Below are 27,981 nucleotides of genomic sequence, written 5' to 3'. Positions count from 1 at the left end.
AAAGGTCAGTTTTAAAATAATGGCCCAAATATTAGCAGACAGACTGCAGGTCTTTCTTGACTCTATACTTATGGACCATCAATTGGGCTTTGCCGGAGGTAGACACTCTGTGCAGGGCATTTGTACAGCCATTGCAGCGGTGATCGTGGCTAGTCTCAAATCTGACTCCTCAAGTATTCTTTTGCGCCTTAATGCCACAAAGGCATTTGATATGGTGTCTTGGACCTATTGTTACGAAAGGAGAGGATTTGGACCGAGTTTTCAAGCTCTAATTAATTTTTTTACACTCTTCCTACTACCTCGTTGTTAGTTAATGGGACTGTGGGAGGGGGCTTTTGATGTCCAGGGGAACAAGAATGGATTGTCCTTTTTCACCTTTGCTCTTTAATTTGGCTCTGGACCCCATATTCAGAATCTTAAAGAATTGGCCACCGTTTCAGGGTATAAAAATTGGAGAGGAAATTGTGAAAATATTGGCCTTTGCGGACAATGTTCATTTTATTTGTATCAGACCGAAGTGGGACCTTTGGACCGATGATGGTGCGAATCAAAGAATTGGATTGGTGTCGGGATTTAAGGTTAATTTTGAGAAGTCTACCACCTTCTGCCTGAGACAGGGTTATACACATCCGGCATGGTTTAGGGAGACTCCCATTGGATGGGTGACTAAATCTATAACATATTTAGGGGTGAAAATTTCCCAAAATCTCAGTATGTCATATGCACTCAATTTGAACACTGTTACACAGGGGTACATTTACTAAGCAGTGATAAGAGCGGAGAAGTGAGCCAGTGGAGAAGTTGCCCATGGCAACCAATCAGCACTGAAGTATCATCTATAATTTGCATACTATAAAATGATACAGAGCTGCTGATTGGTTTATGGGGAAATATCTCCACTGGCTCACTTCTCCGCTCTTATCACTGCTTAGTAAATGTACCCCACAGATGTGTCCTCCTACATCCTTGCTGCAGTCACGTTAAATAGCCTTTCAAGTCACCTCGTGCAGTGGCGTCACTCGGTAGCACCAAGTGTCTTTATCTGCGACTTTTTTATGTTAAAATACGTCTTTGACACATCACTGTGTGAATATGATGCACAAGCAGCTTATGCTGATTAAAATTATATGCAGAATGCCTATATTCTTTGTGTGACTGCGGCTGTATCTCCATACAAAATGGTATGCTACAGTGTTTTCCTGGAAATCACTGTAACGTAGTATTTTGTATGCAGATACAGCCGCAGATGCACACAGAATATAGGTATGCCACATATAATTTTAATCAGTAAAGTCTACTTGTGCGTCCTAGCAATGCTTTTAAGACACATTTTTGGCAAAAAAGATGCCCGGCGTTAGTAGAGCTGCATGGGACCCGTCAGCTCACACATGCCAGGCATCTCCCCCTGCATGGCGTATTGAGGCAAGATGTATGAGGACACATCTGTACACATTATTAAGGATGAAGCAGAGAAGTGGCGACATCTTAACCTATCGTATTTAGGCCACACAAACTTAGTGAGAAATATCTTGTTCCCAAGAAGTCTTTACACTCTTCAGTCTCTAAGATACTATAGAGACTGAAAGAATAATGCACACTTTTATTTGGAATGGTAAGAGGGCTAGTGGTACTACTTTCCCTAATATTACTGCTAACAGTCATGCTGCCCATCTTCCATATTTAAGAGACTGGCTTCATAACAAAGATAAATATACTAATACTACATCGGAGACTGCTTTTTTGAATGGCATTAGCTTAACCTCTTTTTTGTACTTACAGGATAGAGAGATACTTGTATTGGTTAAAGCTAACCCATTATTAATGCCTACCCATAAAGTATGGCATATTTTGCGCCACAAGCTCTCCTTGAACTCATATGTATCAACATTTCTTTCTTTGATACATAATTCTAATTTTCAAAATGGGACTGCCGGTCATCCTTTTACTTTCTGTTACAGGCAAGGTATTACTTGTGTTCGACAATTCATGACTTGTCGATCACACTGCTGTTTGCACAGGTGCTGCCACAATGAGGGTCATTCAGATCTGATTGTAGATGTGCTAAATTTATCACATCTACGATCATTTACTCGTTTGTACTTGGCGAGTAGCTCCCTGCCAGTGCAGCTCCTACGTGCTGTTAGCATCTCACTGGGCTCCCGGGGTGCGCGTGCGCACTTTACAAAGTGATTCAGACTTCGATCGCTGACGCTGCAGTCTGACTTACCCCCAATATCCTATGCTTTGACCTTTTCTTTTAGCTTATTTACAATCCCAGCATTACAGATGGAGCCCTCCTCATCTATCCCTTTAATAGGATTAACTGAGCCAGGGCAGTCATACTTAACCCCTGCTGTAATGACTTAATCCCCTGCTGTATTGTTCTCTCTGTATTGTATTGCAGCTGAGAACAATAGATGAAAGGCTTATGCTAATAAGCCTTGGTGCACCTAGGCGCAGCAGAGAAGGCTAGAGGAGCGTGGCTCCATCTGTATGTGGCTGGTCTCTCCAGGGTGCTCTCACCGGATGATCATATTAACTCTTTAGATGGCTTGTCAATGAGGGAGAACCCCTCCTGTAGACCAATATTGATACATTATTATTTTCTTCAAACTCCTTTACAGTATGATACACTGAAAACTGAATTGGCACAATCCTCAATAACCACAAAAAAAAAGCTGTTATGAACACTTGAAACATCTATTAAGCTAATCCTTGCAGCGTCCTATGTAGAACTATTTCTGAACATATTTAGTAGTACTTGACCCATCATCGTAGACACCTTATGCGGGAGACAGTAGATCATTCATGCCCTATGTGTGGCTCACAAATGGCTGAATTAATGCTCTGTTTATGGGTATATCCGGTAATACGTGATTTTGGTATGGGGTACGCTAATCGTCATTTATTTAATTGCCTATTCCTGACTTCAGAATGGAAAATTTTTGGCATCTTACCCGAAGGAACTCGTATAGTGCAGAAGGAACGAAAATTATTGACATTGCGATATCAGCAATAGCCAAAAAATGCATTCTTCAAATGTGGATACAGCCTGAGCCCCCTCCGTTTTCCTTCTTTTGAGAAAAACTCTGTCATCTTTTATTAGAATGTAGTGGTTGGAGGCCTCGCTACAAAAGGAGAGATTTAATGTTTGTTTGTTTTTTGGGGGGGGGTTTAAACATGGGAGAGCTACATAGCTACCCTCTCCCACTCACTTAAGGAACAAATTTGGAAGTGTTTTAGGAATTCGTTATTTTATAAGATGCGTGTATATTACCAAGATCCACCAATTTCCCTCACTAATGATTAGATCATGGTTGATCTATGCCTTGGTGAACTCTTGTTTCTTAAACATGAATGGATGGAAAGTAGATACATGGATCCAGGTTCACACCATTTTCTCAGTCTTCGTTCTCTTTTTTGACACCATTTTGGAACATACTGCTTATTTGATCTTGTTGAATGCATCATAACTGTTCTTGATATGTGTTGCACTATACTCATATTGAAAGTACTTCTTTGATATTGTATTTGTGTTTGTCATGCTTCAATAAAGAAAAAGTTGTTTGGGGAAAAAAAATACTTGAGAGCAATACAACTACATTGCTAGCTTATACTGATCAACGTGATGTGCAACATTTGCATATCTGTGTGTTGATCTGTGTAAGAAAGGCTCCGATACGAAGCTCCGTAGATTTTTCCCAAGCAAAGTTCCATTGTGCTTCATCTGTGACTTTGTAAGTGTTTAACACTATTCCCAGTGCAATTAAAGTCGCAGCCCAGCTTCTCTAATACACTGAGAGAGGTGTTTCACTGCATATAGACATTAGTTATATGAGGACACATCTCTAAAACAACTACTGTATGCAATTCTAACAGCAAATTTAACTCAGTAATGCTTATGACTGAAAAAACCTTACCAAAATTAAACTCCCGTGTTTTCCTCTTGCATTGTATTAACTGTTCATTAACTGGTAGGCTTTCTACGCTTTTCTGCTTCTTATGAGGTGGCACATATTCATCATCTAAGGAGAGGAAAGGATATGAAGGGGTTAACATAGGACACTCCGACAATTGCCAAAAACTCGGAAATCAAAATATAACAGCTACAGAAAAATACTGGTGATGGAAGTTAATGCATACTTACTTCTCTCCCAAAATTACAGTGACACTCATGAATTTTAGGTATTTAAGGTATTTCTACCAGCACCCGCGAAAGTGGACAACACTACCACCTCTTGCACTTTTCTGGTTTAGTGGGCACAGATGAAGCGATACACTATGAATCTCATATTCTCAGTCCAGCCCACCTCAACGTAATGCTGGGAATTACAGCAGAGCACAATCCACAGCACCATACCCCTATCCCTCCCGCATGGCTCTACCCCTCTCGATCTCTAGGAGAGCAGATCGGAGAAGTAAGGAAGTATGAGTCAATATGAAAAATGATTTGTGCTAGAGAGCAATATTCAAGTTGTCCTGTACTTTATTTCCCTGATACTGTTTACAGTTATCAACCTGTTAGATGTGCAATTTTGATATTACAACCATTGTTCTCATCTGTGTTCATTGTACATGCAGAGGTCATCGATATTAAGCTGTTCATAAAGTGTTTTCAACCAGACTACTGTTATAGAAGCTGCTCCTTTCCTCTTCTCTATGTTGAAAGCAGCATGGTAAAATTTGAAGCATGTGTTTGATCCTGTCTGCACAGAAATAAAGGGTTCCTGTTTGATTATACTTTCTGCTGCTCCTACATAGCGTATGTGCTAACACAATAACAGTGTATTTGGTTTGTCATAAACAAAATACAACATAAAAAATGTATGGAGAACATAGTCCCATTCTAAAAATTCAGGTACCCATCATCAGCAATTACAAGATAACAGTTTGTCAGGGAACATTCAAAGAAGGCCTTCAACGTTCAACAAATAGTCGGAATACTCATATATGCAGAGACCATTCTATCTGACAAATGTGTCTACTCGAATAATAAGTTTCCCAATTGTCTAATAACTCAGCCGAAGAAGCTTTCCTCCCACAGAATCCAAAAAATTTCTCTCAACGCCAGTGAACTCCTTCTACCCACCTATTATTTATATACGCAACAACAATGGCATTGTTAGACTGCATACAGATCGGTCTACCCTGCAAGGTTGATTGGGCCTTTTTCAAAGCATTCCTTACCACACTGAGTTCCAGTACACTGCTTGGAGGCGGTATCACTGCCATGGACCAAAGACCCTGTAAGTGAAGATGCAAGGTTACTGCCTCCATCCTTGAAGACTTGCATAGATTATTACAATTTCACAGAACCAGCGGGATGTCAGTGAGTGTGCCACTAAATAGAAACATCTTTTTAAAAATATATTTCAATGTATTTTATTTATGGGGTGTCTAGCACCACCCTGGGGCAGATCCTTTAATTATTAACAGTTCCAACCCCGTGGCCATTGATTATTGATTAATATATTAACATTAATTAAACTATCGCCCAAACTCCAGAATCTATATATGCCCCTGTAGTGATCCTACAAATGAAGATGAAGTGTCTGCACTCTTCTCATCTGCCTACTCTACTACCTCTCCCGTTGACTCTATACCCTCACAAATTAGTAAAGCTCTGCCTGCTGTGCTCATCCCAACCTTAACTAAAATCTGTAATCTCTCTCTGTCTACTGGTATCTTTCCTTCTCTGTACAAGCATGCAGTGATTACTCCCATTATGAAAAAACAAAACTCTGACCCTAACTCTCTCTCTCTCAAACTACCGTCCCATCTCTCAGCTCCCATGCCCCTCCAAGCTACTTGAGAGACTTGCCTACACTCGCCTTACACACTTTCTTAACTTACACAGCCTACTGGACCCACTTCAGTCAGGATTTCGTGCCTAACACTCCACAGAGACAGCACTGACTAAGGTAGTGAATGATTTGGTCAATGCTAAATCTAAAGGCCATTACTCACTACTTATTCTCCTTGATCTCTCTGCTGCTTTTGACACTGTTGACCACTCTCTTCTCATACAAACACTACAATCCCTAGGTCTTCAGGACACAGTCCTTTCTTGGTTCTCATCCTACTCATCTAATCGCTCCTTCAGTGTTTGTTTCTCTGATTCCACCTGCTCTTCGCTACCTCTCTCAGTTGGAGTACCACAAGGCTCAGTCTTAGGGCCTCTGCTTTTCTCTGTCTATACCACATCTCTTGGCAAACTAATCAACTCTTTTGATTTCAGTACCATCTGTATGCGGATGATACTCAAATCTACCTACCATCCCCAGATTTGTCACCATCTGTATTGGCCCGTGTCACTGAATGCCTTTCTGCCATTTCATCTTGGATGACATCTCGCCACCTCAAACTTAATATTTCCAAAACAGAATTAATTATATTTCCACCAGCCAATACTAGTTATCAACCTGATATCTCTATCAGCAATCATCTCTACCCCACAAGCTCGCTGCCTAGGTGTCATTCTTGATTCTGAACTGTTCTTTGTTCCCCACATTCAATCTGTCTCAAGCTCATGTTACATACATCTATGAAACATATCCAAAATACGACCATATCTTACACAAGAACAGCAAAAACTCTAATCCACGCTCTCATTATCTCCCGCATTGATTATTGTAATAGTCTCCTAACTGGTCTTCCCAAACATAGGCTCTCACCAATACAATCCATTTTGAATGCAGCTGCGAGGCTAATCTTCCTCGCTAGACATTCGTCTGCAGAACCGCTCTGTCAGTGCCTCCATTGGTTACCGGTATTCTACCGTATTAAATATAAAATACTTTTACTTACATACAAGGCCATTAACCAAACTGCATCAACATACATCTCTCCACTCATCTCAAAATATCTCCCTATCCGACCTCTCCGCTCTGCACAAGATATGCGTCTCTCATCCACACGCATTACTTGTTCACACTCAAAATTACAGGAATTTATCCGGGCTTCACCCACTCTGTGGAATGCCCTCCCACGCACAATAAGACTCACCTCTAGCTTACAAAGCTTTAAACCAGGGGTGGGGAACATCAGGCCCGAGGGCCTTATAAGGCCCGCAGAGCCACTTGATCCGGCACGGCCAGGCTCACCTAACTGGGCGCCCGCTGAGTAGCAGCCGGAGGCAGGAGCTCACTCCTGAGCTCCGGCTTCCAGCTCTGGCAGTGTTATGGGAGAGATGTCATGACTTCTCTCCCACAGTTCTGAGGAGCGAGCGGCCAGGCGGAGGGCAACGGTCCGGAAGCAGGAGCAGGGCTGGGGAGTATTGTGTTTTTTTTTCTTTTAATGTGTGTGTGTAAGCGTCGCTACTAGGGGGCATATCAACTGACTGGTGGCATATCTAATAGGGCATAACAAGTGATGGGGCATATCGAATGAGGCATAACAAGTGACGGGGCATATCTAATGGGGCATAACAAGTGACTTGGGGCATACTTACTGGGGCATAACAACTGACTGGGGGTATATCTACTGGGGGCATAACTACTGACTGGGGGCATAACTACTGGGAAATAACAACTGACTGGGGCTATATCTACTGGGGGCATATCTACTGACTAGGGGCATACCTACTTGGGCATAACTACTGGGGGCAGACTCATTTTTAAGTTGATAATTTTTGTATGGCCCCCAAAGGATTTTAGAAATATCCAAATGGCCCTTGGTAGAAAAATTTTTTCCCACCGCTGCTTTAAACGTTCCCTGAAAACACACCTCTTCAGACAAGCCTATCAAATTCCAGACCCACCCACATAACCTTCAGTACTTCCCTATCTAATTACATCCTCTCTGTACAGTACACATAACATCACATATCTTGTCTTTCTCTTACGTCCTAGAGGATGCTGGGGTCCATATTAGTACCATGGGGTATAGACAGGTCCACCAGGAGCCATTGGCACTCTAAGAGTTTAATAGTGTGGGCAGGCTCCTCCCTCTATGCCCCTCCTACCAGACTCCGTTTAGAAAATGTGCCCAGAGGAGCCGGTCACAGCTAGGGGAGCTCTACTGAGTTCTCTTTGTAAGAGAGTTTTATTTATTTCTTTCAGGATTTTTTGTTTTACAGGGAGGCTGTTGGCGACACCCTCCCTGCAGCGTGGGACTGGGGGGGGGGGGGTGAGCAGCGTCCGCCCCGCGGGGTCATGAGCCACTGCTCCCGCTGACTGGACGTTAGCTCCGGGGGACCCGATCGCGCCCCGCCACAGGGGAACGCTCGCCCCAGCAGCCGGCCGCCACCCCCCCAGATGCTGAACATGGCGAGTTAGTCACTATACCCCCTTGCAAGCGGGGGGACAGTGTGAAGAGGGCGGCTATTAGGGCGGGAGCGCGGCCTTGACCGTGCTCCTGGGCGGCTCAGTGTACCTTGGTGCGGCGCTGGGGGGAGCGTCCTGGGCCTGCTCCAGACCCCACACTGGTCATCTCCTGACGGGGTCTGCGGATTCGGGTCAGCCTCTGTTCCTCCAGGCCAGTATAATCTCTTTACAGAGCGGGAAGCCGGCGCTATTGAAGGGGGCGGAGCTTCTCCTCAGAGCGGACCCAGCAGCGTTCAGCGTCATTTTTCCTGACTGCTCTCACTACCAAGTGGATCCAGGTCCCTCCAGAGCAATCTCCAGCTATCTGTACGGTACCAAGGGAGTTGTAGAAGGGGAGGGGGGGGGGGGGGGGGGAGCTGTATACAGACTGTGTCACCTATTAAGGGACACAGTCAGCACTGGTTAGGGACTCCCTATACCTTTAATAGCGCTGTGTGTGGGTTGGCTCCAATCTCGGTGTCTCTCTGCCATTCTTTGGGGGGAAACTCTACCTTCATAATACCCTGTGTGTTTGTGGGGTGTTGTGTGTGTGTGTGTGGTAACATGTCTAGGGACAATGTATCATATGCTGCAGAGGATTTATCCTCACAAGAGGACTCCATTCCATGTAATCAGGATTGCACAGTTTTAGCGCAGATCCCTGCTAGAGAGCCAGAATGGTTAGTCTCTCTGAGGGGGACTATTTCCCAGATTTCTGATAGAGTTGCTAGGACTGAGCACGCCACTCATGTCCTCCAGTCCTCTATGGTTGTTTGGTCTGATACTGCCTCCTCGGGGTCCCCTGTGATTCATTCTCAGAAACGTGCACTTGCAATGTTGCAGGATGACACGGACACCGACTCTGACACTGCAGACGGGGATGTGTCGAGGGGAACGGCATCACTTGCCAAGGGGATACAGTTGATGATTGCGGCTGTTAGAGATGTTTTGCACATTTCGGACACAGCTCCGGATCAGATGGAGGAGGCCTTCTTTACAGAAAGCAAGAAGCCCCCCCTCACCTTCCCAGCATCCAAAGACTTTAACCCTATCTTTGAAAAGGCCTGGGAAACTCCAGAAAAGAAATTTCAGATACCTAAGAGGGTTCTGGTTGCTTTTCCCTTCCAAGAGGAAGATAGGAAAAAAATGTGAGTCCCCGCCATTGGTCGATGCCTCTGTATCTAGGCTGTCCAAACAGGTGGTGCTGCCGGTACCAGGATCTACCGCATTGAAAGACCCGGTGGATCGCAAGGTGGATGCTACGTTAAAATCCATGTACACGGCTTCTGGGGCTATATTAAGGCCTACTATAGCCTGTGCTTGGATTGCAAAAGCTATTGCCAGGTGGTCTATCACTATGCAGGAAGAATCGGCTACGCTGGATAAAGATGACGTTGATATGTTTTTACGCTATATTCAGGATTCTGCAGGGTTCCTAGTGGATTCCATGAAAGGACCTGGGCTCCATGGCTGCGGGGATCTCCTCTATGTCCGTCTCGGCTCGCAGGGGTCTCTGGATGCACCAATGGTCTGCGGATGCGGAATCCAGGAAGAACGGGTCAGGCTCTCTTTGGGGAGGCGCTGGATGCGTGGATTGCCACGGCTACCGCGGGTTAAGTCTACTTTTCTCCCCTCAGCTGCACCGGCTACAAAGAAGCCTTTTACACCAGCTGTGTCAAAGCCCTTTCGGCCCACGAGGCAAAGAAAAAACAAGCCTTCAAACACCTTCTTCAGAGCTGGTCGTGCAAAAGGAAAGAAACCTGCTCCCGCAGGTTCCCAGGCCCAGAAGCCCACTTCTGATGCCACTAAGCCCTCCACATGACGGTGGACGGCTGGGCCTAGAGGACGGTCAGGCGGGGGCGAGACTCCGACAGTTCAGCCACGTCTGGGTGTCGTCTGGTCTGGACCCCTGGGTCCTGGATATAGTGTCCAGGGGGTACAGACTGGAGTTTCAAGATCCCCCGCCTCACCGTTTCTTCAAGTCAGGCTTACCAGCTCTGCTGGCGGACAAAGCGATTCTTCTGGAGGTCATCAGAAAATTGGTGGTGTCGGAAGTCGTCGTTCCGGTTCCGCCTCAGCAGTGGAACAAGGGTTATTATTCAAACCTTTTCGTGGTACCGAAACCAGATGGTTCGGTACGGCCTATTCTGAACTTAAAGTCTTTGAACCTTTATCTCAGGGAGTTCAAATTCAAGATGGAATCTCTGAGAGCTGTCATCTCAGGGCTAACGGAGGGGAGTTCCTGGTGTCTCTGGACATCAAGGATGCTTACCTCCACATCCCCATTTGGTCCCCGCATCAGGCATACCTCAGGTTTGCGCTGTTGGGCGACCATTATCAGTTCCAGGCGCTGCCGTATGGCCTCTCCACAGCACCAAGGATTTTCACCAAGGTGATGGAGGAGATGATGGTTCTTCTCCGCAAGCAGGGGGTGAACATAATTCCTTATCTGGAAGATCTCCTGATTAAGGCATCGTCCAGGGAGAGGTTACTGCAATCCATCGCGCTCATGACACAGCTGCTCAGGAAGCACGGTTGTGTCCTGAACCTTCCAAAGTCTCATCTGGAGCCGACATGGAGGCTGTCTTTCCAGGGAATGATCCTCGACACGGAGGTGCAGAGGGTGTTTCTCCCGGTGGAGAAGGCATTGGTGATTCAAACCATGGTCCGGGAGGTCTTACGGCCTACCCGGGTGTCGGTTCATCAATGCATCCACCTTCTGGGGAAGATGGTTGCCGCCTACGAGGCTCTGCGGTACGGCAGGTTTCCTGCTCGTCCATTTCAACTGGACCTCTTGGACCAGTGGTCGGGCTCTCACCTACACATGCACAAGAGGGTACGCCTGTCTCCGAAAGCCAGGATTTCACTCCTCTGGTGGCTACAACTTCCACACCTTCTGGAAGGCCGAAGGTTCGGAATTCAGAACTGGATCCTCTTAACCACAGATGCAAGTCTAAGAGGTTGGGGAGCAGTCGCTCTGGGGTAAACCTTTCAAGGAAAGTGGTAGTTTCAAGAATCCCTTCTCCCGATAAACATCCTGGAGCTAAGGGCCGTGTACAACGCCCTCCTGCAAGCAGCACATCTGCTACAAGATCGGGCTGTTCAGGTACAGTCGGACAACGTGACCACTGTGGCCTACATAAACCGACAAGGCAGAACGAAGAGCAGGGCTGCAATGTCAGAGGTGTCACAAATCCTTCTCTGGGCAGAAAGGCATGCTGTAGCGATGTCAGCTATCTTCATTCCGGGAGTAGACAACTGGGAAGCAGACTTCCTCAGCAGACACGATCTCCATCCAGGGGAGTGGGGCCTCCATCCGGAGGTGTTCGAGGAAGTAACCGCTTGGTGGGGGGTTCCTCACATAGACATGATGGCCTCCCGCCTCAACAAGAAGCTGGGGAGGTACTGTTCCAGTTCGAGAGACCCTCAGGCAGTGGCCGCACTGGCAACACTGTGGGTGTTCCAGTCAGTGTATGTGTTCCCTCCACTTCCTCTGATCCCAAGGGTTCTTCAGCTGGTAAGAAGAACAGGGGGGTTCTGGTAATCCTCATTGCTCCGGACTGGCCGTGAAGGGCTTGGTATGCGGATCTGCTGGATCTTCTTCTGGAATATCTGAGGCCCTTACCTCTTCAGGAGGATCTGCTGCTGCATGGGCCGTTCACCTATCAAGACTTACCACGGCTACATTTGACGGCTTGGTGGTTGAATGCCAGATCTTCGCTCGGAAAAGTATCCCGAGCGAGGTTATTCCTACCCTGATTCAGGCTAGGAAGGGGGTAACGTCTAAACATTACCACCGTATCTGGAAAAAATATGTTTCCTGGTGTGAATCCAGAAAATTTCCTGCGGTGGATTTTCAACTCTGACAATTTCTCCTTTTCCTGCAAGCAGGAGTGGATATGTGCCTGAGATTGGGCTCCATCAAGGTCCAAATCTCTGCCTTGTCCATCTTCTTTCAAAAGCAATTGGCTGTCCTTCCTGAGGTTCAGACCTTTTTGAAAGGGGTTCTACACATCCAACCTCCTTTTATGGCACTAATGGCACCCTGGGATCTAGATGTGGTGTTGCAGTTCCTACAATCAGCTTGGTTTGAGCCTCTACTGGAGGCTGACATCAAGTTTCTCGCGTGGAAGGCGGTCACTTTGTTGGCTTGGGCTTCTGCTCGATGCGTGTCGGAATTGGGGGCATTATCTTGTAAAAGCCCTTATCTGATCTTTCATGAAGACAGGGGGCGGAACTTAGGACTCATCCGCAGTTCCTGCCTAAGGTTGTATCGGCTTTTCATTTAAACCAGCCTATTGTGGTGCCAGTGGCTACTGACTCCTCAATTGCTTCAAGGGCCTTGGATGTTGTGAGGGCTTTGAAGATCTATGTGCAGAGGACAGCTCGTCATAGGAAAACTGACTCTCTGTTTGTCCTTTATGATCCCAAGAAAATTGGGTGTCCTGCTTCGAAGCAGTCGATTTCACGCTGGATCAGGTTCACTATCCAGCACGCCTATTCTACGGCAGGATTGCCGTGTCCGAAATCGGTTAAGGCCCACTCTACTCGTAAAGTGGGTTCTTCCTGGGCGGCTGCCCGGGTTGTCTCGGCACTGCAGCTTTGCCGTGCTGCGACTTGGTCTGGTTCGAACACGTTTGCCAGGTTTTACAAGTTCGACACTTTGGCCTCTGATGACCTCAAGTTTGGTCAAGCGGTCTTGCAGGAGCTCCGCGCTCTCCCTCTCGTTCTGGGAGCTTTGGTACATCCCCATGGTACTAATATGGACCCCAGCATCCTCTAGGACGTAAGAGAAAATAGGATTTTAATTACCTGAAACGGTAAATCCTTTTCTCGTAGTCCGTAGAGGATACTGGGCGCCCGCCCAGCGCTTCGTTTTCCTGCTTTGGTTTTATAGTTCAGTTCTACCTGGTTCCTAGGTAAGTTCTGCACTGTTTACTGTTTCAGTACTGTTTCAGCTGTTGCTGTATTTTTCCAGCTTGTTAGCCGGGTTTGTCTGTTGCGTGAGCTGGTATGAATCTCACCACTATCTGTGTATTTCCTTCTCTCGAAGTATGCTGTCTCCACGGGCACAGTTTTCTAGACTGAGTCTGGTAGGAGGGGCATAGAGGGAGGAGCCAGCCCACACTATTAAACTCTTAAAGTGCCAATGGCTCCTGGTGGACCCGTCTATACCCCATGGTACTAATATGGACCCCAGCATCCTCTACGGACTACGAGAAAAGGATTTACCGTTTCAGGTAATTAAAATCCTATTTTCTTTACTCTCACACCCTCCTGACCCTTGGCCAACATTGCTGGGTGATCATATCATACAACCCATTAAGAACATAGCAATCTGGTGGACCGTTATGCAAATAGTAGCATCTATCCTTGTGTATCAATGCCTATTTCCCTATAGATTGTAAGCTTGCGAGCAGGGCCTTCCTACCTCTACGTCTGTCTGTTTTTACCCAGTTTTGTTCTATTACTATTGTTCTAATTGTAAAGCGCAACGGAATATGCACAGCAAAGCAAGTGACAACAAGTAGCTCAGAGGGGACGGATCAGGTACCTCTGTTCAAGAAGTAGCATAGGAGCTGATGATCATACAACAGCCTGCTCTGCAGATTGACCGTTAGCTAGAACTGCTCAGAGGTGAACTTCAGTTCCCCTACATGCACTTATTGTCATAAACAGCTGCGACTCTTGGAAGGTTGCGTCACTTAGAAAGCCACCTATGGGGTGGCTGCTCCCTGTTAACCAGTTCCATTGGTGGTAAAGCGTAAACTACTGGAAAAACAATGTGGGATCAAATTTAAAAGTCTAATTTCTACCACTGTGGTCTCTACCTGTGCTTCCTGGATTCAGGCCCACATACTGCTATTATTTGAACTTGCATTGTGCATAGATTTCAACTGTAGTTTGCCTTTCCCAACATTTGGAATTATATTTTGTCTTTAACCCTTATTATTGTGGTTTCATTCATTGTTGCTCTATACTGGGCAATAGATAATAATTTAAATATATATATTGTACTTATTTGCACTATTGCAGAAATACTCTACAGTCTTTCATGACTGTCATTGAGCATGGGGTAGATGTAAGAAGCGCCTGTATGAAGAGGGGTCAATGTAAGAATGGTCAGACACCTGCAACTATTGATTTCAACAGCTGCAGGTGCCGAAGCACTATCTCCCGAGCAGGGACATCGCTTTCCCTGGTTGTGGCGGGTGTCGGCTCCGGGCTGCAGGTGAAATCTTGCACATACCCAGTGAGCCGGCTGGGGGAAGGGGGTGGGGGGAAACACACAGCACATCAGCACTAGGTAGATGCACTGTGGGCGCTTGCAGGCATCGCCGGAGTGGGGAGTTTTCACTTGCCCTCTCCAGCAGCCGAAATGTTCATATATCTTGGCGCTAGTGCTTTCCGCTTCCCCTCTGTAAAGTGGGAAGAGTGCGGAAAAGTGGCAAGAGTGATACCGGCACAATATGCCGGTATCATACATCTACCCCATATTTTTTATATTGATTAGTACCTTTAAAATACTGATTAGTGTCCTGTTGACTCTCTCAATAATATGAATCCATGATAAATCCTTACTACTTAGCTGAAATCCGAGAACAGAAAGTAAAAAAGGTTACAGTCTGGTTTATCAAATGTATAAGGTGTTATTCATAAAACAGTTAGCATTGTTCCCCAGATTGGCGATGGAGAAATAGACTAAATTAATGTTGTTTCTAGCCTAATCTATTTGGGTGTTGGCGATCTATGTGCTCTATATAAAGTGATCTCTTCTACAAATACCGAGTTGCTTGGGCTCAATTTACTTCCCATGCCAAACTAGCATACCCCATAATACCCATACTTGCAGAATCATGGCCCTCATTCCGAGTTGTTCGCTCGCAAGCTGCTTTTAGCAGCTTTGCACACGCTAAGCCGCCGCCTACTGGGAGTGAATCTTAGCTTATCAAAATTGCGAACGAAAGATTAGCAAAATTGCGAATAGACACTTCTTAGCAGTTTCTGAGTAGCTCCACACTAACTCGGCATCTGCGATCAGTTCAGTCAGTTTCGTTCCTAGTTTGACGTCACAAACACACCCAGCGTTCGGCCAGACACTCATCCGTTTCTCCAGCCACTCCCGCGTTTTTCCCAGAAACGGTAGCGTTTTTTCGCACACACCCATAAAACGGCCTGTTTCCGCCCAGAAACACCCACTTCCTGTCAATCACATTACGATCACCAGAACGAAGAAAAAACCTCGTAATGCCGTGAGTAAAATGCCTAACTACATAGCAAATTTACTTGGCGCAGTCGCACTGCGGACATTGCGCATGCGCATTAGCGACTAATCGCTCCGTTGCGAGAAAAAAATAACGAGCGAACAACTCGGAATGACCCCCATGCACAAAGGGGGTAATTCAGACCTGATCGCTGGGATGCGTTTTTTGCTGCCCTGCGATCAGATAGTCGCCGCCTACAGGGGGAGGTCTGTGCAGGTGTGCGATCGCTTTTGTTGCAGAGCTGCACAAACATCAGTTTGTGCAGTCTCTGCTCAGCCAAGGACTTACTCAGCCGCTGCGATTGTTTCAAGCTGATCGGGCCAGAGCGGATGTCAGACACCCTCCCTGAAAACGGCTGATCCCACCTGCGCTTTTCTGGACACTCCTGTAAAATGGTCAGATGGCACCCACAAACGGCCTCTTCCTGTCAATCACCTTGCGAACGCCTTGCGTTAGAAATTTTCGCCCCATCCCATCGTTAGGCACCAATGCCCGATGCAGTCGACCGACACTGCCGGTGCAGTCATCCGACGCGCCGGCGCATTGCGGTGCATACGGATGCGCAGTTCAGCTTTGATCGCTCGCTGTGCGAAAACACGCAGCAGCGATCAGGTCTGAATTACCCCCAAAGAGCTGATCACTTTAACAGTACACACTATCTGGAATTCACAAGGAGGATTTCTGTACACTATTTTCATTAAATGCACATTACATGGCAAAAACGAAAAAACGTTGCAGGCTGATAATCATAGGTTGCTGTCTGAATTAGGAGAAAACCCAATGCATTTTGTTGCAATTTAGTCATGAATAATGTCATAAAGTAAATGCTAAGAATCACGGAGTGACTTATCATTAAGATGTGACATTATCTTTGCAGGATTTCACCAAACCTTACATTGGCAATTCTAGGGCTACTAAATACTAATACGCGGTTACCAGCCTTCAACAGTGACTTTTATGTGTCCTAGCTGGTTTCAGGAGCAGCTTGCTGAAAGGTATCTTCAGTAGGAGGCAGTACACAAATTATATTAATAACTGAAATACTTAGGCGCTTAATACTAATGAATAAAATAATAAGATTTTAAACCTACCGGTAAATCTATTTCTCCTAGTCCGTAGAGGATGCTGGGGACTCCGTAAGGACCATGGGGTATAGACGGGCTCCGCAGGAGATAGGGCACCTAAAAAGAACTTTGACTATGGGTGTGCACTGGCTCCTCCCTCTATGCCCCTCCTCCAGACCTCAGTTAGAGAACTGTGCCCAGAGGAGATGGACAATACAAGGCAGGATTTAGCAATCCAAGGGCAAGATTCATACCAGCCCACACCAATCAGACCATGTTACCTGGAACATACATAACCAGTTAACAGTATGAACAAACTACAGTAACGGTCCAAGACCGATGTCAACTGTAACATAACCCTTATGTAAGCAACAACTATATACAAGTCTTGCAGAGTTTCCGCACTGGGACGGGCGCCCAGCATCCTCTACGGACTAGGAGAAATAGATTTACTGGTAGGTTTAAAATCTTATTTTCTCTTACGTCCTAGAGGATGCTGGGGACTCCGTAAGGACCATGGGGTTTATACCAAAGCATCCAATCGGGCGGGAGAGTGCGTATGACTCTGCAGCACCGACTGAGCAAACGCTAGGTCCTCATCAGCCAGGGTATCAAACTTGTAGAATTTAGCAAAAGTGTTTGACCCCGACCAAGTCGCCGCTCGGCAAAGTTGTAAAGCCGAGACGCCTCGGGAAGCCGCCCAAGAAGAGCCCACCTTCCTAGTGGAATGGGCCTTAACCGAATTTGGTACCGGCAATCCAGCCGTAGAGTGAGCCTGCTGAATCGTATTACAGATCCAGCGAGCAATAGTCTGCTTCGAAGCAGGAGCGCCAATCTTATTGGCCGCATACAGGATAAACAGAGCCTCTGTTTTCCTAATTCTAGCCGTCCTGGCTACATACATTTTTAAGGCCCTGACTACGTCCCGGGATCTGGAATCCTCCAGGTCACTTGTAGCCACAGGCACCACAATAGGTTGATTCATATGGAACGAAGAAACCACTTTAGGCAAAAATTGCGGACGTGTCCTCAATTCAGCTCGATCCACATGAAAAATCAAGTAGGGGCTCTTGTGTGACAAAGCCGCCAATTCTGACACTCGCCTTGCTGATGCTAAGGCCAACAACATGACCACCTTCCAGGTAAGAAATTTCAACTCAACCTTGTTAAGCGGTTCAAACCAGTGTGATTTTAGGAACTGCAACACCACGTTCAGGTCCCATGGTGCCACTGGAGGCACAAAAGGGGGCTGGATGTGCAGCACTCCCTTTACAAACGTCTGGACTTCTGGAAGAGAAGCCAATTCCTTCTGAAAGAAAATCGAGAGGGACGAAATCTGTACCTTAACCGAGCCTAATTTCAGGCCCATATCCACTCCTGTCTGTAGGAAGTGGAGAAGACGACCCAGATGAAAACCTTCCGTAGGTGCATTCTTGGTCTCACACCAAGACACATACTTTCGCCAGATACGGTGATAATGTTTTATCGTCACCTCCTTCCTAGCCTTTCTTAACGTAGGGATGACCTCTTCCGGAATCCCCTTTTTCGCTAGGATTCGGCGTTCAACCGCCATGCCGTCAAACGTAACCGCGGTAAGTCTTGAAATACACAGGGCCCCTGCTGCAACAGGTCTTCCCTCAGAGGAAGAGGCCAGGGATCTCCTGTGAGCATCTCTTGTAGATCCGAGTACCAGGCCCTTCGAGGCCAGTCTGGGACAACGAGTATCGTTCGTACTCTTCTTCGTCTTATGATTCTCAACACTTTTGTGATGAGAGGAAGAGGAGGAAACACGTAGACCGATTTGAACATCCACGGTGTTACCAGAGCGTCCACTGCTATTGCCTGAGGGTCCCGAGACCTGGCGCAGTACCTCTGAAGTTTTTTGTTGAGGCGTGACCCCATCATGTCTATTTGAGGAGTTCCCCAAAGACGTGTTACGTCTGCAAAGACTTCTTGATGAAGTCCCCACTCTCCTGGATGGAGATCGTGTCTGCTGAGGAAGTCTGCTTCCCAGTTGTCCACTCCCGGAATGAAGACAGCTGACAGAACGCTTACATGATTTTCCGCCCAGCGAAGAATCCTTGTGGCTTCCGCCATCGCGACTCTGCTTTTTGTCCCGCCTTGGCGGTTCACATGAGCCACTGCTGTGACATTGTCTGATTGAATCAGAACCGGTAGGTTTCGAAGAAAACTCTCCGCTTGTCGAAGGCCGTTGTAAATGGCCCTGAGTTCCAACACATTGATGTGTAGACAGGACTCCTGGTCTGACCAAAGACCCTGAAAATGTTTTCCCTGTGTGACCGCTCCCCATCCTCGGAGGCTCGCGTCCGTGGTAACCAGGATCCAGTCCTGAATTCCGAACCTGCGACCCTCCAGGAGGTGAGCACTTTGCAACCACCACAGGAGGGACACTCTGGTCCCTGGGGACAGAGTTATTTTCCGATGTAAGTGCAGATGGGACCGGGACCACTTGTCCAGAAAGTCCCATTGAAAAGTCCTTGCATGGAACCTGCCGAAGGGAATGGCCTCGTAGGCCGCCACCATTTTCCCCAGAACTCGAGTGCATTGGTGAACTGACACCCTTTTCGGTTTTAGCAGGTCTCTGACCATGTTCTGTATGTCTTGGGCTTTCTCTATTGGGAGGAAGACCTTCATTTGTTCCGTATCCAGTATCATACCTAGGAACGGTAGTCGAGTTGTCGGAATCAACTGTGACTTCGGTAGATTTAGAATCCAACCGTGTTGCTGGAGCACTCTCAACGAGAGCGCCACACTGTTCAGCAATTTCTCCCTTGATCTCGCTTTTATCAGGAGATCGTCCAAGTACGGGATAATTGTGACTCCATGCTTGCGCAGGACCACCATCATTTCCGCCATTATCTTGGTGAAAATCCTCGGGGCCGTGGAGAGTCCAAACGGCAACGTCTGAAATTGGTAATGACAATCCTGTACAGCGAATCTCAGGTATTCCTGATGGGGGGCATATATGGGGACATGAAGGTACGCATCCTTTATGTCCAGAGAGACCATAAACTCCCCCTCCTCCATGTTGGCTATTATCGCTCTGAGAGATTCCATTTTGAATTTGAATCTTCTTATATACAGGTTTAGGGATTTCAGATTCAAAATAGGTCTGACCGAACCGTCCGGTTTCGGGACCACAAATAGGGTTGAATAGTAACCTCTTCCCTGCTGGTGCAGGGGGACCTTGATTATCACTTGCTGTATACACAGCGTTTGAATTGCAGCTAACACTACATCCCTTTCCGATGTGGAAGCTGGTAGGGCCGATTTGAAAAATCGGCGCGGGGGCACCTCCTCGAATTCCAATTTGTAACCCTGGGAAACTATTTCCAACACCCAGGGATTCAGGTCCGAACTGACCCAGGCCTGACTGAAAAGTTGAAGACGTGCCCCCACCGCTGCGGACTCCCTCAGGGGAGCCCCCGCGTCATGCTGTGGGTTTTGGAGCAGCCGGGGAGGACTTTGGTTCCTGGGCACCTGCCGAAGCAGGTGCTCTCTTGCCTCTGCCCTTACCTCTGGCGAGGAAAGAGGATCCCCGACCTCTTTTGGACTTGTGCGACCGAAAGGACTGCATCTGATAGAGTGTTACTTTCCTTTGCTGTTGGGGAATATATGGTAAAAAATTTGATTTACCTGCTGTGGCTGTGGAAACCAGGTCTGTCAGCCCATCCCCAAACAATACATCACCCTTGTAGGGTAGTACTTCCATATGTTTCTTGGAATCCGCATCACCCGTCCATTGGCGAGTCCATAAGGATCTTCTCGCTGAGACAGACATGGCATTGGCCCTAGAAGCTAGCAATCCAATGTCCCTTTGAGCATCCCTCATAAATAAGACTGCGTCTTTAATATGGGCTAGAGTTAGGAATATAGTATCCTTATCCATATTATCAAATTGATCTGTCAGCTCATCTGTCCAAGCTGCAATTGCGCTACACACCCATGCCGACGCAATTGTCGGTCTTAGCACAGCACCCTTTTGAGAATAAATACACTTTAAGGTAGTTTATTGCCTGCGATCTGCAGGGTCCTTAAGGGCCGCTGTGTCAGGAGACGGTAGCGCCACTTTCTTGGACAAGCGCGTCAGGGCTTTGTCCACAGTGGGGGGTGATTCCCAAATCTCCTTGTCCTACTTAGGGAAAGGGTATGCCATATAAATTCTTTTGGGGATCTGCGGTCTCTTATCCGGAGTCTCCCAAGCTTTTCATAAGAATTCATTTAATTCATGAGATGTGGGAAAGTTAATAATCTGTTTTTTTTCCTTAAACATGTGTACCCTTGTGTCGGGGACAGAGGGTTCATCCACAATATGCAACACATCCCTTATTGCCACAATCATACACTGAATGGTTTTAGTCACCCCAGGGTGCAATTTTACTTCGTCATAGTCGACACTGGAATCAGAATCCGTGTCGGTAGTAGTGTCTTGTGTTAAGGGACGCTTTTGAGACCCCGACAGGCCCTGTGAGTCGGTCCAATCTGAGGATTGACCCCCTGATGTCCCCCCTAAATCAGCCTTATCAAGCCTTTTATGTAAAGATGCCACACTTGCATTCAACATATGCCACATGTCATCAAATCTGGAGTCGGCACAACCGACGGGGACACACCACTCATTTGCTCCACCTCCTCCTTGGAGAAGCCTTCCGCCTCAGACATGTCGACACACACGTACCGACACCCCACACACAGGGATTAACCTATAAGGGGACAAAACCCCAACCACGTCCTAAGGAGAGACAGAGAAAGAGTATGCCAGCACACACCAGCGCTTAAAAACACTGGAAAAAATATGTCCAGATAGCGCTTTTTTATATATAATATGCCAATTCCCACTCACTGCGTCGCTAATGTGCCCCCCTCCTCTTTTTTCCAGCCTGTGAGTTCAGCAGGGGAGAGACCAGGGAGCCAGCGTTTTCCTCATGCAGCTTCTGTGGAGAAAATGGCGCTGGTTAGTGCTGAGGATCAAGCCCCGCCCACCCGACGGCGGGCTTCGGTCCCAGTGATTTTTCCATAAAATGGCGGGGGATCATAGATTTACTGCCTCCGCAGTCTAATCCAACTGTATTTGTGCCAAAATGTGAGGTTTATTGCTGCCCAGGGCGCCCCCCCCCCTGAGCCCTGCACCCTTCAGTGCTGCTCTGTGTGTGTGTGACTGGAAGCAATGGCGCGCAGCTTACCGCTGCGCGCCTTACCTCATGAAGATCTGATGTCTTCTGCCGCCTAAGATGTCTTCTGCCTTCTCTATCCGGCTTCTATCTTCGGCATCTGTGAGGAGGACGGCGGCGCGGCTCCGGGACGAACCCCAGGTGAGACCTGTGTTCCGACTCCCTCTGGAGCTAATGGTGTCCAGTAGCCTTAGAAGCAGTGCCCAACTTGACAAGCCAGCTCTGCTTCTCTCTCCTCGGTCCCACGATGCAGGGAGCCTGTTGCCAACAGGACTCCCTGAAAATAAAAAACCTAACAAAATTCTTTTTCCACAGAAAACTCTGGAGAGCTCTCTGCAGTGCACCCATTCTCCTCTGGGCACAAGATCTAACTGAGGTCTGGAGGAGGGGCATAGAGGGAGGAGCCAGGGCACACCCATAGTCAAAGTTCTTTTTAGGTGCCCTATCTCCTGCGGAGCCCGTCTATACCCCATGGTCCTTACGGAGTCCCCAGCATCCTCTAGGACGTAAGAGAAATATAATATTACCCAGCAGCGGATTGGCATGCCGGGACGCCAGATCGGATTCCGTTTGGCCGGTCCGGCGTCCCCTCTTGACTGCCCGCCACCCCCAAGCAGGCTGCCAGCCGCGATCGCTGCAGCGGTCACTGAAAGCTTCTGCGCATGCGCAGAAGCTCAGTGAAGCACTTTTAACATGGCTGCCGTCTAAGCTTCTGCAGCCCCTCCTCCTCCCCATAATGCATTGCTCAGTATTACGAGCAGTGGCTCCGCCACCCCTCCAGCCGCATTCACGTCTAGTATTGACGTGTTCCGCCTCCCAGCCCTGTCACAGCACACTGACTGCAGTGCACAGACAGGACACTGTGACTGCATAAAGGACTGCATCACACACCAATATGTGTATATAAATATATATATATATATATATATATATATATATATATGTATATACATACACACACACACACACACACACACATATACAGGGGCGGATTGGTATGCAGGTACGCCGCAGCGGATTTCGTTTGGCCGGTTCGGTCGTCTCCTCATTGGCTGGCCGTCACCCCCTATGCAGGCCGCTGCCGCCAGCCGCGATCGCAGCAGCGTTAACTGAAGCTTCCGCGCACACGCACAAGCTCAGTAAAACATTTAAAAAATGGCTGCCGTCGGAGCTGCTGCGCTTGCGCAGCCGTGCTTCACTGAGAGCGAGAGCTTCAGTTAACATTGCCGCGCTGGCGGCGGCTTCCATAGGGGGTGGTGACGGCCAGCGAATGAGGGGCAACAAGCAACATTACTGACGGCTCCGCAGGTGAGTGCTGCTGCTGCAGCATATGGGTTGATCGGGCGCGAGGGGGAGACAGTGACAGGGCACTACTGTGTGGCACAGTGGCAGTGCTGCTAAATGTGCATGAGATGTTATTACTGTGTGTGCAATATACTGCATCTAAAAGGCATTATTACTACTGTGTGTGCAATTTAGTCTAGTCCCTTACCCTAACCGTCCCCACCCACAGCCTAACCCTCGTTCCCGTAGCCTAACCCTCCCCCCCCCCCCCGCAGCCTAACCCTAACCTCCCCTCCCTCAGCCTAACCCTAAGCTCTCCCTGCAGTCTAACCCTAACCTCCCTCCCCCGCATCCTAACCCTATCCCCCCCCCCCCCCCCCGCGGCCTAACCCTCTCCTCCCGCGACCTAACATTAACCGCTCCTCCGGCAGCCTAACCTTAACACCCCCCCCCACCCCTGCAGCCTAACCCTAACCTCCCCCCGCAGCCTAATCCTGACCCTCCCCGGAGCCTAACCCTCACCCTGCAACGTCAGATAAAATGCCTCTCAGTCTGATAGGTATTTTATCTGCCTGTGCAGCGGCAGATTAGCAATGTGTATAACGTGCTCTGCATGGTACAATATGTATAATGTGCTTTACCTGGTGCAATGTGTATAATGTGCTTTACCTGGTGCAATGTGTATAATGTGCTCTACCTGGTGCAATGTGTATAAATAATGTGCTCTGCCTGGCGCAAAGTGTATAATGTGCTTTATCTGGTGCAATGTATATAATGTGCTCTGCCTGGCGCAAAGTGTATACCGTGCTCTACCTGGCGCAAAGTGTAGATGTGCTCTATCTGGCACAATATGTATAACATGCTCTACCTGGCACAGTGTGTATAGGAGGTTCTACCTGGTGCAATGTGTAGAAGCGGCACTACTGTGTGGTGTTGTGTAATATGAATTAGCATTATTGTGTGGCCACGCCCCTTCCCCACGAAGCCATGCCCCTAAAATTTTGCTGCGTGCCTTTGGCACACACTTTCCATCCCTACATTTAGTCAGGCCTTCTGAGCAGTAATCCCACGCACTTGACAGACTCCACCCCCTCAACAGACCCCACCCCTATTAGAGCTGCTTTCATAAATTTTCCGGGCTGGTTTTTGATCCCAATCCGCCCCTGATATTACCCATTCAATATGTAGGATTCATTATCCACTGCTCAAAAAAATAAAGGGAACGCTTAAACAACACAATGTAACTCCAAGTCAATCACACTTCTGTGAAATCAAACTGTCCACTAAGGAAGCAACACTGATTGACAATCAATTTCACATGCTGTTGTGCAAATGGAATAGACAACAGGTGGAAATTATAGGCAATTAGCAAGACACCCCCAATAAAGGAGTTGTTCTGCAGGTGGTGACCACAGACCACTTCTCAGCTCCTATGCTTTCTGGCTGAAGTTTTGGTCACTTTTGAAAGTTGGCGGTGCTTTCACTCTAGCGGTAGCATGAGACGGAGTCTAGAACCCACACAAGTGGCTCAGGTAGTGCAGCTCATCCAGGATGGCACATCAATGCGAGCTGTGGCAAGAAGGTTTGCTGTGTTTGTTAGCGTAGTGTCCAGAGCATGGAGGCGCTACCAGGAGACAGGCCAGTACATCAGGAGATGTGGAGGATGCCGTAGGAGGGCAACAACACAGCAGCAGGACCGCTACCTCCGCCTTTGTGCAAGGAGGAACAGGAGCACTGCCAGAGCCCTGCAAAATGACCTCCAGCAAGCCACAAATGTGCATGTGTCTACTCAAATGATCAGAAACAGACTCCATGAGGGTGGTATGAGGGCCCGACGTCCGCAGGTGGGGGTTGTGCTTACAGCCCAACACCGTGCAGGACGTTTGGCATTTGCCAGAGAACACCAAGATTGGCAAATTCGCCACTGGCGCCCTGTGCTCTTCACAGATGGAAGCAGGTTCTCACTGAGCACATGTGACAGACGTGACAGAGTCTGGAGACGCCAAGGAGAACGTTCTGCTGCCTGCAACATCCTCCAGCATGACCGGTTTGGCAGTGAGTCAGTAATGGTGTGGGGTGGCATTTCTTTGGGGGGGCCGCACAGCCCTCCATGTGCTCTCCAGAGGTAGCCTGACTGCCATTAGGTACCGAGATGAGATCCTCAGACCCCTTGTGAGACCATATGCTGGTGCGGTTGGCCCTGGGTTCCTCCTAATGCAAAACAATGCTAGACCTCATGTGGCTGGAGTGTGTCAGCAGTTCCAGCAAGACGAAGCCATTGATGCTATGGACTGGCCCGCCCGTTCCCCAGACCTGATTCCAATTGAGCACATCTGGGACATCATGTCTCGCTCCATCCACCAAAGCGACGTTGCACCACAGACTGTCCAGGAGTTGGCGGATGCTTTAGTCCAGGTCTGGGAGGAGATCCCTCAGGAGACCATCTGCCACCTCATCAGGAGCATGCCCAGGCGTTGTATGGGGGTCATACAGGCACGTGGAGGCCACACACACTACTGAGCCTCATTTTGACTTGTTTTAAGGACATTACATCAAAGTTGGATCAGCCTGTAGTGTGTTTTTCCACTTTAATATTGAGTGTGACTTCAAATCCAGACCTTCATGGGTTAATAAATTTGATTTCCATTGATAATTTTTGTGTGATTTTGTTGTCAGCACTTTCAACTATGTAAAGAACAAAGTATTTAATAAGAATATTTCATTCATTCAGATCTAGGATGTGTTATTTTAGTGTTCCCTTTATTTTTTTGAGCAGTGTATTTACAATCCCACAGTAAGCGAGGCAGCTAATCTTTTCGATGGCCTTTTGTACAAGAAGTGGAAGTCAGAAAGAGAAAATATTTGTTTTCTATGAAATTAAGAAAAACAAAATGGGTAGGTAACATTGCCATGTACCCAGTAGGTCACACACAAGAATGCAGTGTCTTAACTTGCTATGGCAACATCACACAAGAGGGAATCATTGCCAGAGTGCTAAACTGAAAAGTGGCTTTGTTAAGTATATTTTGATATTTTGCTTGTAATCTAAAATCAATAAAACAAATTAACTTCTGCATTTTTTCATGATTTTAGCATACCATAAATACCATTTAAATAGCTGCAGATTTATGTTTGCAAATATGTTGAAAATATGCAATAATTGCCTTCTGAATGGTAAGTCACAAGTTTTGTCATGTACGCTTCTTTAGCTAGATCTACAATCAACACAGGTCATAAATCAACACTAAAGATATCTGAATTAATGGTTGGTTAATTCTATGAATCACTCTTTATATTTCCTAACCTCCATTATCGTCCATCTCTGTTCCCACATTGGAATCCTCGCCATAAGCATGTCCTTGAAACATAAAAAAAGAGGGATTATTTAATAATATATTACTGTGAGTTGCTAAATTAGTGATATTCGCGAAAATATTGTACTAAAAGGCTGTTGAGCTCCTGAAATAGTTAGACAGCTCAGGATTCAAAAGGAAGCATGAGCAGGGAGTCACGTGATTGGCAGCCAGTACTGTAGCCAGGTCACGAATTAGGCCAGTATGCTTAGCAGCAACTACATACAAATGTGCAGCTTTGAACTAAACCAATCTCTCACTAGGCAGAAAAGCCCCAGTGACAAGAACAGCACAAGAGAATAAAACTGAATGAGAACATGTGACTGTCCTATACAAGCAGACTGTGATGACAGTATAAACTATACATCAATGTAAAGGTGTGTACACGCGGTGAGATCCTTGCTATGTCCGATTTTGACTATGCGATTTCCCTTGGAACTCCCCCAGAGCCCAGATAGCACAGATTTTGACTATCTGTACTTTCTATTTTATCTATGTGAGATTTTGACTAAGTGCCAATTTTGACTATACTTTGTACTAGATTGTACACTAGATAGTCAAGATTGACTTGCCTGCACAGTGTATCTAGCCTTGCGATACCGACCCCACGGGAGCGCGCATCGGGATCAAATCTGTATTGCAAGCTCCCTAACACCTTGAGATGTGCACTAACTTTCCTTAAGATTTTGACTATATAGTCAAAATCTTACTGATTTATCTCACCGTGTATACACACCTTTACTTTTTTAGAATTTACAGAGATAGGTCCAGTATTTTCCACAGTATGCACAGTAACAATTAGGAATTCAAATCCCCAAAGCAGTTTATAATACTGGGATTTTGAGATTACCCGACTCCCAATTTTGTGATCCAGGGATTATTCCTGGGATAATAAGTAAAAGAAAAAGGGGTAATAAAAGCATTAAATTTTTAAATATGATATAGTTTTTCTTTATTTATAACAAAACAGTAATGCAGTTTTTTGGTTAGAGGCTTGTCCTAATCTGCTTTCTATTCCCAGTGCTACCTACTACTTCTCTTCACAAACCCCCATGACCTCCCTGCTATCTTACAACCCTCATCTTCCCTGCTATCCATACCCCCTGCCAGGGGCGTAGCTAGAACTTTGTGGGCACCATATCAATATTTTGAAGGGGCCCCCGTCCCAATGCTTCTAGAGAGACACTTCTCTGCAGCAGTTGATAATTTTATTCCCTATAATAGTGCCCTAGTTCATTTTCTGAACCATAGTAGAGCCTTATTTAATGTTATGCCCCATAATAGTGCCCTAATTTCTTTTATGAATCATATTAGTGCATAAATTCACCCTGTGTCACATTTCGGAGCTGCCAGTACACATTATGCCGCACAGTACCCCCAATTCACATTATGATATATATTCATATTGTGCCTCATTACAGTGCCCCAGTTCAAATTATATAACATAACAATGCCCTCCAGTTCATTTTATACCACATTACAATGAGCAGGTCCAGGGGCATAACTATATATATCAGGCC

The 27,981-nt window shown here is 46.9% G+C and overlaps 1 protein-coding gene across 3 annotated transcripts in view; it reads right to left on the bottom strand.

Moving 5' to 3' along the window:
* GTF2I (general transcription factor IIi) overlaps positions 1–27,981 on the bottom strand; it is a 282,609-nt gene that overhangs the window by 123,381 nt on the left and 131,247 nt on the right. For all 3 annotated transcript variants that reach the window (XM_063953729.1, XM_063953728.1, XM_063953727.1), the window contains 3 exons: positions 26,413–26,466; positions 5,188–5,244; positions 3,921–4,025 (listed from right to left, as the gene is read on the bottom strand). In XM_063953729.1, coding sequence (XP_063809799.1) covers positions 3,921–4,025; positions 5,188–5,244; positions 26,413–26,466 — 216 coding nt within the window. The remainder of the gene's footprint in view (positions 1–3,920; positions 4,026–5,187; positions 5,245–26,412; positions 26,467–27,981) is intronic.

This window comes from Pseudophryne corroboree, chromosome 2, assembly GCF_028390025.1.
Source record: "Pseudophryne corroboree isolate aPseCor3 chromosome 2, aPseCor3.hap2, whole genome shotgun sequence".
Classification (NCBI taxonomy): Eukaryota; Metazoa; Chordata; class Amphibia; order Anura; family Myobatrachidae; genus Pseudophryne; species Pseudophryne corroboree.
The sequence above is the reverse complement of the archived record's forward strand: the minus strand, read 5'-3'. Positions and strand labels throughout refer to the sequence as shown.